At 37.1% G+C, this 18,531-nt stretch overlaps 1 protein-coding gene across 1 annotated transcript; it reads right to left on the reverse strand.

Moving 5' to 3' along the window:
* Positions 1–5,810: 5,810 nt before the first annotated feature.
* On the reverse strand, positions 5,811–16,773 carry TYRP1 (tyrosinase related protein 1). Its single transcript, XM_069879902.1, has 8 exons — positions 16,609–16,773; positions 15,654–16,127; positions 12,667–12,989; positions 11,112–11,316; positions 10,003–10,170; positions 8,275–8,454; positions 6,733–6,879; positions 5,811–6,173 (listed from the first exon to the last, which is right to left on the reverse strand). Exons 2-8 carry the CDS (start codon positions 16,033–16,035, stop codon positions 5,971–5,973), a joined length of 1,608 nt encoding a protein of 535 aa, XP_069736003.1. The 5' UTR covers positions 16,036–16,127; positions 16,609–16,773; the 3' UTR covers positions 5,811–5,970.
* Between the last annotated feature and the right edge of the window lie 1,758 nt (positions 16,774–18,531).

An 18,531-nucleotide genomic window follows, 5' to 3' on the forward strand; every position in this document is an offset into this window, starting at 1 on the left:
TATAATTTACTTGTTATTGTGAACCAGTAGTTGCAGATATTGGACAGTCAGGCATGTATTATTTCATGTATTATTTCTGTTAAGGATTTGTTTTTAAAATAACAAGCCTTCAAGGATTTAAATACTGTCCCAAATGAAAAGCTAATCTTCTCTTACAGGAAGAAGTTGAGGGATACAAGTTAAGATACCTTTTTTTGAAAATTGTATTTAAAAATTGTGACATTTTGGAGAAATTTTCTAGCCCGTGTGAAACAAGAATCTGAACTGTTTGGTGAAGTGCCACCTTGTGGTAAGCAATATAACCTATTTGAAACAGAAGGCCCTTCATTTTGTACACCTGCTTGGGTGTGGGCACAGTACATTGGAATTTTAATGCCAATAATCTTGAAACCATGGTATAAAAAAAAATAACATGATTACTAAGGAGATATGAGATGGCTATCTCGTCTTATTTTAAGTATGAGAGTTTTGCTTTATGCTCATAGTAAATGCAATTCCTTAGTATCTGTTAGGAAGAGTAACAATCTTTTTGCTATATAAATTAATAAATAAGAAGTAGAGATGAATCCTGTCATCCAAAGTCCAGCTGAAACTAGCATCTACACTTTTGGTTCATGCATGAAATAATAATTAAATCACTCTGTACTATTTAATTTAATTTTATTCTCTGTCCTTAACTATGCTGCTTATACTGAGAGTTATTCCTATGTATTGGTTTGTAGAAAGTGTTACAAAGAGACAGAATTCTACTTGGAGGCCTTGGGTGCAATGATATTGTTTGTAGCTACTTTTTTCTGGTATATTATCTAGTAGTCTAGAGAGAAATATTGCTTTCTTCTGCCAACTTCCTTCGTAACAGCCTGAGACCATTTCAGCTACAGTACAACTTTCAGCTTCTAAATAAACATTTTCTTCCCCTCCTTTCATCTCCCTTGATATTTTTTCTTTGGAAAAAAATTCTTCAGCACGAGGTCTTATATTGATACCAGTAGTTTTCTCTCAACTATTCTGAACTCAAGCAAATAAAACACCACCAATAGTAAACAGACAGGTTGTGCAGACAGCTTAAAATCCTTTTAGGTTGTCATCCCACCACTTCAGCCTCAAACTAAGAATATTTAATTAATTGCTTCTGTATTCTTTTGCAGCTTCCTTTGCCTCAAGCAAGGGAACACAAGCCCCTGTTATACTGAACAGGGGCACTGACACCAGTAAGCCAGCAGTCCTATTCCTTGAAGAGCTCTTACTAGTTATAAAAATCCAAATCCATGTTTGGGTGATTGCCAGAGGTCTTAAAGTCAGTTTCTATGTGCATGCAAACTTACTGTAAAACTGTTGTTTAGATTCCCTCCTTTGCCCACAGCATTTGAGGGGTGAAAGGAGAAAAGCAATGCATGTAAATGAAATTGACAGTAGCTTATATTAGATTCCTCTGGGCATTAAGTATGGGATCGGCAGGATGACAAAACCCAACACACACCAAGTTTTTTACTTTAAAATCCACACACGGATCAATACAAAGTTTATTTTAGTTGGGATTGTGTTATTCTAATTCCCCCTGATAAGCAGCATGAAGCAGATATCAAGAATGCCATTTCCCTTTACTGTAAAACAGCATCTGAACAAAGCATCTACTAAAGCTAGCACTTACATTCTAAATTGGGGGCTAAAATTCAGTTTTGAGAGAGAAGACTGATACATTTTCCCCAAACTAATATTTTGAATATAAACAACTCCATTTTAATCAGTCTTCCTTGCCAAATTATTCTTTTCGTAGTAAAATGTTTGGCAGGGAGGCATTTTTTTGACAATAAAAATTATTAAGATGACAAACTGAATACACTTCATTAATAAATCTCATTTTGGGAATCAGTCCAATGCTACATCAACATAAAATCATTATTAACTGTTATTAGTGTTGCTTAGCCCTTCCACACATAGAAGAGGCGAAACTTCTGGGGTTAGTAAAGTTTCTTTAAGGTACAAGAATATGCCAGGTTCATGTTCATGCGGGTTATGATTTTACTACTCACTATTGAGATGAGGTTAACTGGACAGCCCATTGCCCACCAGCTTCTACTAAATTCTTAAATCTGCCTTTGAAAATATTTTCTTTTATGTCAAAATATCAGTTTGTAAGGGAATATTTTTCCCAAATGCTATCCTTTTTTGTAGGCAGCCAACTTAGAGAATCTTTCAAACTTCCAGGATATATGGTGTGTTTATTGCACAAACTATGCTACATCATACGACCAACTGCCTTTGCTGTTTTCACACTAGTACCACATTGATGGCATAAGGTTTTCTGTTATAAGCTTGCTTGCCATGCGTTTTTTATTCGTTACTGGAAAATTTTGCTCATGGGAATAGAAATCCATGTTACTGGAACGTAGGAAAAGAGGGGGGGGGATATCATTCCTGTGCTGTTGCGCTTCCCCTCACCTTCCTTCAGATCTTAAAGTTTGCAAAGTATTTCTGCACATTATGCCTATACCTCTGTATATTCTCTTCCAGTGTTGTCCTAGGGGACATGACTAGCCATACAGCATGATTTGGTGCATCAATATCTCTCTTGAAATAACTGAATAAGGTTGACTCAGTCTTTATAATTCTGTTAGTACAGGAACTAGTCCTCTAGCCCTGGTAAGTCCTCTAGTACCCCCAGTACTCTGTCATCATTTTTCCTCTAGCTATATCTCTTCCTAGCTCACAGATCTTATTCCAATTCCTAACTTTTCTGACTTAAGCATATGGCACTTTTCCAAGGGTAATACAGCTTTGGCAAATTTATTTTTATTTCTAAAATTCCTTTTCTGCCTTGCATTCTCTATTCATTTACTATTATCTGGTGAGAATCGGATTTGCTCCTTCTGAATTACTGTATCTGAATTCAGTAGTTACTGTCTACTAATTCACTTTTTAGAAGAGAAATAAAATTCAAAAGCCAAATTTATTAACATTCTCAGTTGTAGGGGACACCTAAGAGGCCTAATAATCCTTTTTTTCTTTTCCTTTTTTTTTTTCTTTTTTGGTTGGGTAATACAATCACTGCAATCTAAGTCAAAACAATAAAAATATGACATTTCATTAGGCCCGTAACCATTTGTGAAAAAGAATCTATTACAAATTACATCCATGGATCCCTTAGCATCACTATCAATATTTTTCCAGTGAGGAGACAGTTTTTATGTAACTTATACAGTTCTAATTTGTATGAGAGTTCCTGTCTGACAACACTTTAGAGATCTCTACTCATATCCAAATCTGAGGCTCCTTTCAGTTTTTCCTTAATATTGCCAACCCTTAGCTACTTATATCATGGTTCTTTTTGCCATGGTCATCAGTTCAACATGAACTTAGCTCTGTTTTCTCATCATTTCCATATAAATGTTGGAGCTGACTTACACAAACTTTATATGGGTAAACCTTCATAAGAACATAGAGCAAAATTCACAGGGACAAGTAACATCATATGCTTCATAACTGCTGTGCCTGGGACTTCTCAGTTAGTACTTTTTTCTGTTCTTTTACTTCCTCTCTTCTCCCTGTGACTTCTGCTACCTGTTCTTGCCTCCACAGAACAACTGAAAGCCTATGGTTATCACACATTGAATTTTCTGATGTGTATAGTGTTTAATTCTTTTTCTTAGTTTTCTCATATGCTGGCCATTTAAGATTTCAAACTTACAACAGTTTTTTTCCCCAACAGATTAGCTCAGGAGCAAATACCACACATCTTTAATGAATGGCTGGAAGTTTTTTTCCACACCCAGATACACTTTGGAGTACTGCCAAAAATGACCAAAGAAAGAAGGACTTGAAAGACTTTTGTCAAGAATCAGCCACATGCACAGTTCTCCATGTTTTTCCTCCCTCTAATTATTGTGCTTGCTGTTCCCTTTCTTTTTAAGTCTGTTATAAAATTCTACCATGTCTCTTTCATTTATCTGTGGCAGTTGTAATTAGCAGGCAGATATCATTCTCCAACCTGTAAGACTTATGGCCCATCCAAAACCTGAGTTTATGCTTTTGCTTTAAGGATGGAATGGCGTTAATGGCTAGTGTCTTCTTCACAAGATCTGATTTTCCCATGCCATTTCCCTTTTCCTATCAAGCTGCCATATGCTTCTTCTCTTTCACTAAAGTAAAAACACTTTACAAAGGAAGGTCTATTATCTGCATTTTATAAATGAGTCAAATCAGTCACAGAGGTAAAAATATGCTAGCTAAGAACATTTAGCAGGTCAGTAACAGAGCTAAGAATAAAATCCAGGTCACTTGACCCCAATCCAAATTACATTGGATCACTCTCCTTTAATCTATTGAAATCACTAAAGTGGATGACTTATGAAGTTGCTACTCAGCACAAGCAAGAATGGCAGAAACAGGTATTTAAGTCCAGGCTGGTCATGTACATGAAATACTGGTTGGCTAGACTGTAAGTAAAACCAAGAACACAACCTAAAAACCCCTTTGTTTAATTCACTTCTGTGCTGTGGGTGCCAAAGTAGAACATTTTCTTCCTAAATATCAGTTATGTGTATAAAATTGTTTTCCATGCCTCGTACTTTGAGTTAAGATAGTAATTGATGTTCCACTTGTCTAGCCAAGAGTATTTGTCTTCCTATTAACATCATTTTCAATATTTAATTTGTACATCTCCTTGCAACTGGATAAGTGTGCTTTGAGCATACATGCGACTCACTGAAACCATCAAGGTTAACACTGCATGTAGAAGACATGTCTGGAAGGAGGAGATAAATTGTTCTTGCTTTTGCCTAATAATTTAATGCCTAGGACAGCTGCCTCAGACTGAAGGAGCTCAATCCAAATCAACTGCTATTTCTGTTGAAGCTGGAGTCACCTAGAAAGAGAGATCTTGACTTTATAGTCTGAAAGATAGCTAGGTTCATGATGTGGGATTCAATAGTCTGAACCCAGGAACATGTCTGTGTGTCAGCTAATGACTGCTAATTCAATAAGCCTTCATAGGAAGACAGACAGATAATTTATTGATACTGAGTTGTGATGAGAGAGAAGTAAGTTTCCTGAAGCCCTATGTCAGGCCATAAAGGCAGATGTCAATTTTTTGTTCTTCTGCTGGCTTGTATTGAAAACATTCAACAGCACTTGCATATGGCTATTTTTCCAAGTCTATTCTACAGCCTGATGCCCAAGGCCTTCTCTTGAAGAGATGAAGATTTAAATTCCTGCAGAAGAGAACTGAAGCAAGATCTTTCATTTCTGGAGAGAATCTCCTGCCATGAGTATAGTAGGAGAGAGAAAAGGATCAAGAGAGTGAAAAATCAAAATAAACGAAGCCTGCTATTGGCTGTCCTTTCAAATGAATGCGCCCTTAAGGAAGCTGTGTTTGACTATAAAGCTGAAATGTCCAAATGCTGGAGTGGCTTCTTGGTCATGAATCTCTTTTCAGGGGTCTACCTAAAAGTAGCAATAAGATCAAAACTATGTTCTGTGAATAAAGCTGAATTTCAAACACACTCTTCCCCTCAGAATTCTATTGTGACTCCCTGCCTGGCTATTCTGAAACACATTTCCACTCACCGAGACAAGATGTCCACTTCTATTTTGGATTCTGCTTCTGGCCCATTCTAAACTTGATTTTTTTTCACAGAAGTACCTCATAAAAGTGTTCAAGGTATAAATGTCAGGTGACATTGGCTGTCAGCAAGTTAACTAAGTTTTACCAGATTTTACAGAAATAAGCGTAAAGAAGACTTGAAGGTGAGCCCTGAAGAGTTAGTGGAATTCTATTAAAATCAACACAGAATTAGTATTGCAAAGGTGATTTATTGATGTCGAAGTGTGAAAGAGGAGGTGAAGCCTGAAGCAAACATATCAAGACAGCTGACAGTTAATGCTCTTTATTTCAAAGCAGATGGATGACCACCTTTTGTAAAATAAAACAGAATTAACAGTTTCAGTTAGATTCAAAAAAGCGCCATCTTTTCAAACAACAGACTGGCTTGGTGTTATACCATCGTAATCATCTGAGTAGTGCTGATACTGGTCAGTCAGAAGAGGCTGGTGCAAGTCATCCTTATTTTTCTTGACACGTACAATGCATGCAGCAACACCAAAGATAATTGCAACAAGAATAAGTGCAGTCACTATTGCGATAGTTATCATCTCTGTGACACGGAGAGCTCGACCTATAGGGAGGAAAGCAAAATGAAAAGTTATTAAAAGTAAATATCAAATAAATGGATAAACATCAGAAGGACATACCAAAGCTCAATGCCTGTCATTATTCATTGAGTCATCAAGTAGAAGTAGTTTAAATTTTGGTTGATAACATTGGTTCCAAAATGTGAGTAAAGTTCAGTCTTACATTGCACTCTAAAAACAGACCTGTACCCTGCTTCTACTATCTGGTTTGTGAGAGTTTTGAATTCTTGATAATAATTTAATGAAAGTGTATGTTATAGGAATAAGGATCTTCTGCAAGATTTATATCTAGTTGAGAACACCAAAAATTGGAGTAGTTTAAGTGTCATGCAGGAACAATGTATAATCAGTAGCAATTGAAGTGTACTAAATCCCAAACACACCTGATTTGGAAAGCCAAGGAAGAAAAGAGCAGTAGATCTTTATAGAGGAATCAATATTGTTTGTGAAATTTGAACCAGCTTTGTTACATGCTGCATAAACTTGAAGGGAGAAAGACAAAACAAGAAAAAAAAGCAGAAGCATCTAGGTTGGACAGTTTACCTGGCCATTCAACTTCATAGCTGTATCCCAGGTTTTCTGGCGCAGTAACAAACATTTCGTTATTGGTAACCGGAGGCCAAAAAGGCACCATATTGTACTGTCGGTTATGTCCAATAGGGGCATTCTCCAGTGGATATGTTGAGATATCTATATTTGAAAGTCAAATCATGTTTCTTTAAATAAAATCAAAATAATTTGCACTACTTCATTTTTCCCCCTCAATAGTGACTCAGGGTTTCCAGTTCATCACTTCTTTTTTTTTCCTAACCTAAGTTAATCTAGAAGGGTTGGTTTTCCAGTGTGATAGATCTAGAATAGAGGGTTCTACTCTCTCCAAAGGCAAGACCACCAATGATATCTCATTTTTTAACAAAAGACACCAGTAAATGGTAAAATTTTTGGCTTGTGTTGGGCTTTTCATTTCTTCTTGTATAACAATCAATGAATATATACATATGGAGGACTTGGAAAACATTTTTGCTACAATCTGTCTTTGTCTGACTATAACAATGATGAAGAGCTCTCTCATGCAGTTCAGGAGGGCAGCTGATATGAACTGCAGTGGATTTTTTTTGCAATGTTGTCATAAATCAGGAGGAAGTCAGCTGAAGCAATAAAATTTAAAAAAACCAACAAAACAAGAAAGAAAAAATATCCATCTAGATAATATGATGCAAAAGCTTATGATAGGTTACGTAAGTACCACAAGGCAATACAATTGATCTCTGATAGTTGATGTGGGAAAAATGCATGAAGCAGGTTGTGTAAGCTTCACAAAGACATCTCTGTTATGCAACAGTAGCTGTCCTTTGTAGAAGAAGGAAGAGGGTTCTGGGTTTCCCTAAGAGGAATACAGTCAGTGCTTTATGCAGACTAATGCCCAGACCTTAGGGTTGCATTGAATTCTCTTCCTAATTCACTGATGCAAATTTCCTTCCTTCTTGATTTCCGTTTTTTCTTCTCTTCTTGCAGTTCCTTTCTTCTGTCCTTCCTTCCTTCCTCTCTTTCACTTCCTCTATTTTTCCTTTTCACTTCTCTTTTCGGAGTTAAAGGAGCAAGGACAGCAACAGTGACCATCCTTTGAAAGGACATGGGAATTGTAATAGGGTGCTGGTAATGGCTTAAAAGGTGGTCAATGTGAATAGTGAGGATGTGCAAGGCTTCTGATCTTGTCAGACAAGAGGAAGCATAGATATTTTAATCCACTTGATGTTATGTCCATGAATTATTTGGACCTTCCATGGCTGCACCGTCTTTGCTCTACAGAAACAATATATTTGTACGCTTTGTTTTCTTAAATTGTGCCTGGTATCCCTGGCCAAATTCATTCACAGACAATGAGTTGAAAATGGCTATCAGTGGGGTGAGGAAGGGAGCTTACTAGTTATTACTGTGTCCTTTTTAACTGTACTGACTGCTATAATTCCCATCCTCTCTCCTAAACTTAGGGGCACCTTGCTGCACCACAAAAGGTAGCAGAGCCCCTGTGACTACAAAGACTGACAGGCACCCATCCTGCTTCTGTCCATGAACACATCTTACCTGCAGAATACCTTCTCAGCCACTCATCAAAAACAGCATCTGTAAATGTGTGCAGGAGGACAAAAATGGGATCGTTTGGTGATAAATGTGTTTGTCCTCCTGTCCCATTCAAAAATAGATGAGCCAAGTTGTGAAGACTTCGAACCGCTGGGTCATATTTCCCTGAGGGATCACTGTACCCTGCACACACAAACAAAGAAGAACAAAAAAATCCCAGTGAAGATTTTGTTTAGAAGCTGCAGTCCCAGCTGGATACTTTTTTCTCTGAAAGTCTGTCATGTTGTTGTGTGCTGTCATGTTGTGCTTAACCTGTGTGAGTAGCTAATTCTCTACCTACTGGAATTTGAGAAATGTCCATAGCATGCATAATTTTAAAATTCAAATAGTCTTTACAAAAGAATGCTGAGGACATGGAGTGTACACCTGCTGGGATCTAATGTGAAAGTGGCCAAGATAAACCACATCATGGCATGAAAATAAGCATATATATTTGGGACCTACATATCTTCATCATAACTGAAATACCTGTGTGCTGCTTCCAACTGCTGTCATAATTGTGTGTATGTTGCCACCTATCTGAATGAGCCAGCTGTTACGTTTCCACGCATTATTTCCGTGCTTACTGCAAACACAACTCAGCAAGTTTCACGTGCTCCATTTCTTTCTCTGAAGATACTCTGTGTAACTCCGTTAGAAACAAACACCTAGTAACTTTCATGTTAAATGTCAGAACCTGAAGTGTCAAGAAAACCTTTCCTGCTTTTAAGGTACAGCCAAACTTGTCAGAGAGGGGATCATACAGTTAATAAGCTAAAGCTAAGTTTAGGTACCTAGATCTTGATATCCGATTTTTCAAATGTGGGAAGCATCCCAAATTTTCATATATATATGGTTGTTGGTGCAGATTCCTAGTTTTTTTCCTAAAGAGAAATAAAACAGCACATAAACTCCCCGTCATAGGAATTATGCCTCTTCAAAAGAGCCAGAGGATCTACTGGAGGTCTGGCAGGGATCAGAACTGCCACTTCATCTTTTCTCATGAACATTAGTCTTTCCTATTAAAAAATCTGGCTTAAAGTGCAGAAGCAGTTAGCAGGATGCTGGCTAAACAACATGGATCAAATCTTTAGTCTGGTTTTTGTTTTGGATAGTGTGTATTCAGAGGCCAGTGACAGAAAATTTCATTTTAAATGTGTACAGTATAGACAAGAACAGAGTTATATGGCGCAGGGAGAGGGACTAACATGACTAACAGCAAATCCTGTAACCAGATCTCACTTACTACTTCAACTCCATTTCATTAAGAACTACCAAGGCTTATGATTTGTTTTGTTTTCTTTCATTCATTTTAATCCATATACAAGAGTAACTGCTATGAGCACATATTTTCCTCATTTAAGGATGCAACTGCTTCCTTTTCCTGGCAAAGGATACTTGTTCTTAGCAATGGCAATCTATTACTAGGTTAAAGGATGTCAGCTAGTTTCTACTTAGTATGGCAGTGACAGACTTTTAAGGCTTTTACACGTTTAAAGGACTGACATAAGCTATGAAGTAATTTACGCAGAACTTATTGCCTCTTTATATTAAGCTAATACTTAATGCTAAGAACAATGTGTCTTAGTCCAACATCTGCTTTCAAAATTATACTTCCATCAGGAAAAATGGCAAGCCTGCTCTCTTGACTTATTTGGAGTCGTTCCAGACCCTTTTATTTGTCATATTTACCTTCTACTGTGTTACGAAAGCTGTCTGTTGAATTGGAATAGAAAGGAGGAGTGTCAAATACACCAACTTCCAAGCACTGAGCAACATCCTCAGGCTCTGGGAGACGCTGTACCATGGGCCGTGCAACATTTCCAGCAGGATTTCTTCGGATGGGACCACCCTCAGTGCCTAGGGGTGGAGAGAAGCAGGGAAAAAATGTTGATGCAAAACAGTAAACCACAGAATGCATCCTTTTAATGACTGAACCACAGGGAAAAAAAATCCCTTGTAAATGGCACTTAAACTGAATGAGTGTGTTAGTTCCTCATATCAGGCAAAGAATCTGAATATTACTGGAGTCCTATATGCTGGATCCTTTGCACCAGGATTTAAAAAATACTCTAGAAGCAATTTTGGTTCTGTAAGTGTTTTGGGGAAATTTTCTATAGTTTTTCAATATAGTTTATTGAGAAGACCCAGGATAAAAGGTTTGAGGATATCCTGACAGAGTTGTTTGGGAAGGGGCTATAAATTTTTTTGTAGGAGGCTAACCCAGTATGGTGGTTTTTTCCCTGTTTTTTCCCCAATTTCAATGAAGATACTGAGTCGTAACTTGAAGGTGATGAATATATGAGTATCCTGTTGGGATTTTTTTTTTGCTGTCGTAGCTGAGGTAGATGTGTTAGTATCCAGTATTCTTCATATTGAAGACATGCTCCACATAGTCAACACGGGGATGTGTTAGATGTTCTCCTTTTGAGGACAGAATTCCATGGAGTTGATAAATGCAGAATGCAGAAGAAAACTTAAGCTTCAATTAAGAAATTACACTGACAGATTTGATTATTTGTGGCACTGGGGATAAGCAGATACTGCATAAGAAAGGAAGGCAAAGCATTTAGTGCTTCCTCAGCTACAAACTCCTTATCAAATTTTGAACTGTTTGGTATCTCAGTGAAAGACAGATAAGTATGTACTGTCTCAGAATACTAATGAAACTATGATCAACAATATTGAAAAAAACATTTTAAGACTTTTTGTCTGGGAGAAGCCATTGTAGTGTAAAGTATTATGTTTATTTATTCTTGAAAGGGTTTTCTCTCCAAATATCTGCCAAGAGCCATACTTACTGTTACAGATGGTTCCCAAAGTTTCGTAGTCTTCTATATTTTCACATATCACTCGCCACTGAGAGAAGATTGAGTTCTGACTGATAAGAGAGACATCAAAATTGCTTCTAGCACCCATCAAGTCGTCTGAGCAGATGTCACAAGTGTTCTGTCCTGTTGCAAAGTTCCAGTAGGGCAGTCCAAAAGTAGGGTCCTGCAACATGTTCTAAACCACATAAATACGGTGTTAATACATATGCGCCCCAGTTAGCTATAATATTTACTGCTAGAACTATGCTAAAAGCAATTAAATACATCTTCAAAGGAGCCCAAGTTCTGCCTCATGGAGGAGAAGAGCTCTATGGAAAAACCTATGGAATCTATTTTTAAAAATTCAATAGTTTTTCAGATTGATATTATTGTTTAACAGAACAGGTAGTTGGACGATCCAATGGAGTCATGGATCTTTCTGTTAAGATAGTACCTCTTCCATGAAACCATACCATGAGTAGTAAGACTCACTACTTAATACTGATACCTATTTTTCCAAATATTTTTCATGGCCTGTCAATAACAGCAGTGTTTGCAACACACAGAATAACATAAGCCAACTGCAGAACAACTGAGCAAATGGAAAATTTAGGATTGCCAGCTCTTCAAATTGTCATTGTTTTGTTCTAGTATGGGTTGGAGTTGAACAGCTCTTTATTGTGTCCTGGTTTCCAATATTTGTATACCAGGATGTACTGGAAGCCAAATTAGCTATACTAGCCATGGGGCACTAACATAAACAGGAATATATATTAAACCACCAAGATATAGAACTCTTCAGAGCTTCCACCTAATGAGATGCTACTGAGACCAAATATGAATTTCTGAAAGGAGTTTGTGTCTCAGCCTGACGCAGAGCCCTTGAAGCTAGTGGAAAAACTTGAAGTGTTTTCAAAGGCTATTTAATCCTGACCTTGAAAACTTAGTCCTTTCTTCTTTATGAAGCATGATGGTCCAGGAAATAATCTATTCCTTTTATGGATAAGTCCACACAGGGAAAGTGAAACAATAGAATCACTGATCTATGCAACACAGTATAACAAAACACTAATTTCTCTAACCAGTAACTCACATTATTCAAATAAAATCTGTTTCTAAATCCCCAACCCCTCTCTGTAATGGTTTTCTTTAGAATGTCTAATGCTTTTATTAGTCTAACTTAGTCAAGAATCAAGGCTTTGGTATTAAAAATAACACTAGCAATAAATTTTGTTGGTCCAATAAAATGCCTCGTATGCATTGTCTAGATTTGTATCTATTTTTACAGAAGACTTTTATTTAACTTCTATGACTTCTATTATTCTGATTGAAAAATTGTTTTTAGTGTCTGTGTAACAATGACAGTCTAAACTCTAAATGCACTCTAAGGTTTAGCATACATAATGGGTTACAGAAATTGAAGCAGAATTATTTCAACACGTGGAAAGAGCTGTTATCATTTTTGCCTATTTGAATATGAGGGGTGGTTCTTCAACTGTACAAAACCCAGCATGAACACATGACTCAACATTAACATGAACTATACCTGCATATCTCTCTCAAGCTGCAGTAGATGGTACCTGTGCCACGTGACAAAAGCTGGTCCTTCATGGGAGAAATCAATTCCTCCAAAACTCTGCTGCCCTGGGCCAAGAAAAGTCTTCCTAACAGAATAATAATGAGACCACACAAAGTAGTTATAAATGGAAATATTTTCAAATTGTGGTGTGTTGCCATCTGGTCCAAATATTTCCTCACGTCTTCTTGTGGCAATAACAATGTCAGGGTGAATTGTCACCTTGGCTTGGTGTAAGGCATTCACAAAACGCCTCCTTTCTTCTGCACTCAGATCCAAAAGATTCCTCCTGACTGTGAGGATACAGAAGAAATAAGTTACCAAAGTAACAGACACTCAAGTCTTACCTCACAGAACTAATTTATTTTGTTCCCAATAATTCCAGACAACCCCCTTTTTCCTTCAAGCATTCATCCATTTTATATTGGGGCAATTCAAAGAGAACTGAACGTAAATAGAAAATGTTATTTTTTATCAGAAATGTTGAGCCAAATAAAAATAAAGCCTGAAACCTTGCAGGTTTAATGCTTCTAGGAGTATTGTTACAGATTATCCTTCCATCCTGTCAGAAAAATGACAGAAAGTTCTTTGTCACACATACCTTTCACAATTTCACCCAGTATACTTAAGGTTTCCTATGAGAATGCTTTACAGGAAAAGAATACTATATAGCAATTTATAATAATTAGAAGCTCTACTGCTTGATATTTTGGTGAAAAAGTAGATGTATTATGCTTGAATTTTTGTAGGAAAAATGGCAGATTCACAAGTGAATTGTGAATTTCACACAGCACACCTGTCTTTAGTATCGTTGCCTGCTGTTAACAACAGCAATGTATTAGTCCTTTTTAGCAGTAAATCTCAAAGCCATTAAAAAATACCATTAGCCATATATAGACAGTGAAACAAGGAAGAAAAGTGGCTTATTAAATACCAGTATATCAGCAAAAGGAACAGAGTCCATATCACTTCTGTCCCAGTCCAGCACTCTTTCACCTGGACTGAGAAGATTTCAGGCCAAGTTTAGACTAAGATGTAGGCAGAACTCCTCACAGCTATTCTATAAGATGCACTAATATTCATTATAAGGAATACTGTAAAATCCATAATTGTCAAAGTGACTGATTGGCTATGTTGATATGAGAAGCAAAGGTCTTCAGCTTGAATTAATATGAGGAATAAAATAAATTGCATCTCACTAGAAAAAGTTGTTCCAATGGGGGATATTTTAACCTTCCTGAATTTTATAGAAATACATTTTTAAAATATGTATTTCATCCAAGGGTTCTGTACCCTGAAACTTGCTGTTCTTTTTTGCAGAATTCAACTGATATGCTAGCTCTGGCCACTGAAGGGTTGTGTTTTTTTCTTTTATTTTAAGCTGCATATGAAAAATTATCCATCGAATTTTGATTTATAGACTTAACCTTTTCATTTTTTAAAATATTTACCTGAAACACAATAAAAAATTTTGACTATTATTAAAATTAGGCATGAATTTAGAAGAAATGAAGACACCAAACTGCATTTTATAGCTATCTTATATGGATATGCCATCAATAATAAAATAATTATTTCTAAAGTCTCAGCAGCTGGGGCCAACTCTATGGTTGACATAACAGGGGGCCTCCATGTGAAAATTTAAAGCATAATAAGCTAATTTCTCCTATTTTAAACTCATGTTGTTATTAATGATAAATCTAATAGTAAAGGATTTAATAAGAGAGAAAAGTAAATAATACTCTTTTATATCCTAGAAAATCAGATAAGGTTGATTTTGGCCTACCTCCAGAGTTACTTTCCTAAGATTTTCTGTGTGTTAACATTTATTTCTTGGTTATTTTTCAGTTATCATCATTGTTGATGAGAACAGTCCAGATGATCATGCTGGGCAGCCTGGCTTAGCAGTCCCAATTCATGAGTCATACTTTCTGCTTTTGATTTTGCTTCTTGGAGCTCAAAAGATGAATAAAATCCTAAGGTCTTTCCTAGAGCCCTCAAAAAGTTAATTTTTAAGGAATATTACTGTTAAAATTTTTAATTGGTAAGTAGTCCTTTGTTAACCCTTGCAAGAACATGCATTAATTCATAGAGTATTTCCTAGCTGGTGAAAATAATGACAGTACTTATTTCTGTTTCTGCAACAGGCGCTCCATGTTTAAGCTAGAGACTTGTTGTTTCTCATATCAACAGAGCCTAGCACTTATTCAAGAGATTACAGATTTTCCAACATTTCAATAACACCTTTGAAATTTCACTAATAAAGACTGAAACAAGGATCTTTCCCCAAGCCTGCTTGTCTTTTTCAATTTACCAACAATATTCAACATTTTTATGGTCCCACAAGGATTTCATAACCATTTAAAAAAAATTAGGCATCTGTTTACTGATATTCTGGACTAAACTGCAACTGTAGAACTCTCAGAATGGTCCACCATCCCTGTGCTGATTCATTTGAACAGCTCTCAGTCATGAGTTAAGGTTTTAAAAACATTGACAGCAAATTGGTTAGTAAAACTTTACAAAGCCAGGTACATAGTTTAGAAATTAGTAAGGGATTTTGAATCAAAAAGCTGCTAACACACCTGAATTATAAATAAGACACTAAACATGATATCTAGGTATGTATTATTCCCAGACATACTCACAAACACACATACACGTCTATATATGCTGTTTTACTCTTAAATAATTCAAAAAAACCCAATTATTTCAACTTAGAAGTTCTGTTCTTTAATGGACTTCATCCTAATCCTGCACTGACTATGGGTTTTGTTTATTCCTTTTATTGGAGAGTAAATATAGTACAAAAGCTCCCTTAATAGCTCTTATGCCAACTTACATATAAATAAATGTAAGGGGCATTTTATGTTATAAAGAAAAAAAATATGCTAAGTACATTTAGAAGCAAATACTGCCAACAGGCAATCTTCATGTCATGTTTCCAATGTGCTTACCTATATTAATTCGCTGGCTACAGGTAGGTCCAGTCCAGCCAGGGCGACATGATCCACAGTTGAAACCAGAGAAGTTACCATTGCACCGACAGGTTTGGTTGAAGAAGCGTATAGGCCATTGCTCACGGTCATCCCTCCCATCATGGATGTACTGTGGGCCATGGGGTCGTGAATCGACTGCCACCTGTACGCAGCGGCCTCTCCCTGTAGACACACCACACCGGTCAGTACCTGGCCCAAAGACAGGGAAATAATCTGGGCAACACATGCCACTCCTCAGGGACTCGACAGTAGCGCACTGGCGAGGGAACTGAGCTCTAGCTTGGCCAAACATGCTAAGAAGCCATGGCAGGGAAAGGAGCAGCAGCACTGGATTCTGCATGATGGTGAATCCAGCAAAGCTGGCTCCTTCTGAGAACTGGCAGTCCACACACAATGACTTCTTCTCTCCTGCAATGGGGCACCCAGTTCTCTCTAGAAAGAAAGAGAGAGAAAGAGAGAAGAATAAAACCAAGTGATACAAATATCCATGCTACCCCTTCCATGCCAGAAAGCATCTCTGAATCCTGCACTTCAATACTCTAACTAGAAAAGTGACTGACTACTGATGCTCTTCTCCTCTCTTATTATCTGCACAAAAAATAGTTAGTTACCTAGAGCTACTTTTGCGCATTGACTTCTAAATCCTTCCTGAATGTCCATTCAGGTTGTACACCTGCCAGTCAGATTTAGTTCACTCTCACAAAATACTAAAACCTAATGTGCTAGTTTTTTGAAACTTTTTTCCACCATCACACCCTGTCAGCCGCCCAACTATCCCCCCCTTCATGCCTCTCTTTTCTGTATTTAATGAGCGTATCTTGTTCTCTACTGAGCAGTTCCTCTCTGTGTTCCCTTGCTGTTCTCTAGTGGCACCTCCACCAGAAAGTGAAGATAGAATGCTTCATGATTATACCTGTTCTGTCTGTCTGGTGCCTCTCCTTTTCTGAGATCCAGTTCTATTTCTGCACCTCCTACAGCTGTGTCTAGCCCAAAATAAGCACTGCTAATTTCTCTCCTGGTTCAGTCTGCTTACTAATCCTTCTTCTGCCAACACAGTATGGCTTGGCCTCACCCTCCTTCTTCTATTAATCCCCTTTCTACTTCAGTGCATTTCCCTGGACTTTAAGTACTTGAACAGCACATGATTTCTTTCATGCTTATCTCCTTGTGATTTTACAAGTTTTAGCAAAGGTCAGAGACAAATGCTTGAATTCAAAACAGAACAACCGTGAAGGTTTTTTTCTTTTTTCTTTTTTTTTAAATTACTTGCTAAGAAAGGGTCACTTGAAAACAGACAAAGACCACTGAGTAAATTCACATTTAACAGACATTAAAAACAAAAAACAGTTCTTCAAATGGCATTTTCAAGATCAGGCTTAAGTGATAAAGATACATTATTTAGAAAATTAAACAGTCCAATCTTAAACTTACAGCTTTCAGTTTAACTATTTATTTTGATAATCAAATGAAAAGACAATGGACATACTGGAGTACCCTGAAATGCTAAATTCTGAGCAGGTGCTATGAAAGGTAATGAAACACAGAAAGACAAAAAAACCCCAGTTTCTGAAATGAACAAAATGCTTCTCATTTCTTTGCAAGGACAATTTTCACTGAAGAGAACCGGCCTTACTCAAGCTCTCACTCCCTTTCTAATCAATCAATAAGGATGACTTTCAGTGGGTGAGGATATTGTGTCAAGAAACAGCTTAACTGGCACCAAGACAACACTTTAACAAGTTTTCTGGGAAAAGGTTCAACCACAGTCTAACTGACATAGAGCAGAAAATTGATTACCTACTTGTTATTCTACTTCTCTATATACAAGTCAAAATGTGAGAATGCACCCAATTCTGACAGGGCACAGAAGCAGTTTTTTGTGCTTTTATTCTTACCTGCCTACCGTGGACCACAGTGAACCTTACCATCTGTGGCTTGTATAACAAAATGTGCTATAGCTTCCTTCAGTGTCAGACCAAGACTTTCACTACACTTCTTCATATCTTTAATTCATTCTCCATATCTTTAATTCATTCTCCATTTGCAAACAGGAATATTTGATAATGTTTAAATGAAACTCTTTCCTTTTCTGGCTTTCATTTTGTTCTTCATTTGAGCCTATTTCCTCTTCTTTACTAGCTTATTCTATACACTGCTTCCTTCCAAGTTTAACCTCTTCTGTTTGAACATGTCTGTTGGGACACATGTGACGCAAATTCATCACATCAGATGGTAAACCAAAACTCTCGAGATTTTTATCTGAAAAGAACTCCCAGATCAAAGAAGTATACACATTTTAGCTATGAATATTCAGCAAATACAAAAAATTCATAATAAGCTTAGAAGGAAAAAATCCTGCTCCTTAAACAAAGCCCTGGTAAAAGGTCAAACATATATACTGACTGGGGTTGCCTGGCATCATAAAACTTATCCTTACTATGGTGGACACAATCTAGACCTTTTGTAAGCCTTTTGTGTAGCCAGCACCTATGAATTTTGTTCTGATAATTACTAGAGCTGTGCAGTTGAGGGTCATTTCCCTTCTTTGGCCCCAGATTCTCACTTGTGTTTGCTGCTGGAAGTCTTGCTGAACAGTTTGGCATTATGCAATCTCTTTTATACTCTTTATTTTGATATTGTTTCCCTTAGAGACTGCTTCTCCCCTACTGTGCCTGGAAATATTTGACCTTGGAGATTATCTAAATACACAACATCTGTGTTTCTGTTGTTGCATTCAGAAAGGGCTTGTCCACATAGGTGAGGTAATGAAGAAAACTGATGTGTGAGCTCCTTGCTCAGTATTTGCCTGTGTGGACTAAAAGTCCTGTGAACAGAG

This window comes from Phaenicophaeus curvirostris, chromosome Z (genome assembly GCF_032191515.1).
Source record: "Phaenicophaeus curvirostris isolate KB17595 chromosome Z, BPBGC_Pcur_1.0, whole genome shotgun sequence".
Lineage (NCBI taxonomy): Eukaryota > Metazoa > Chordata > Aves > Cuculiformes > Cuculidae > Phaenicophaeus > Phaenicophaeus curvirostris.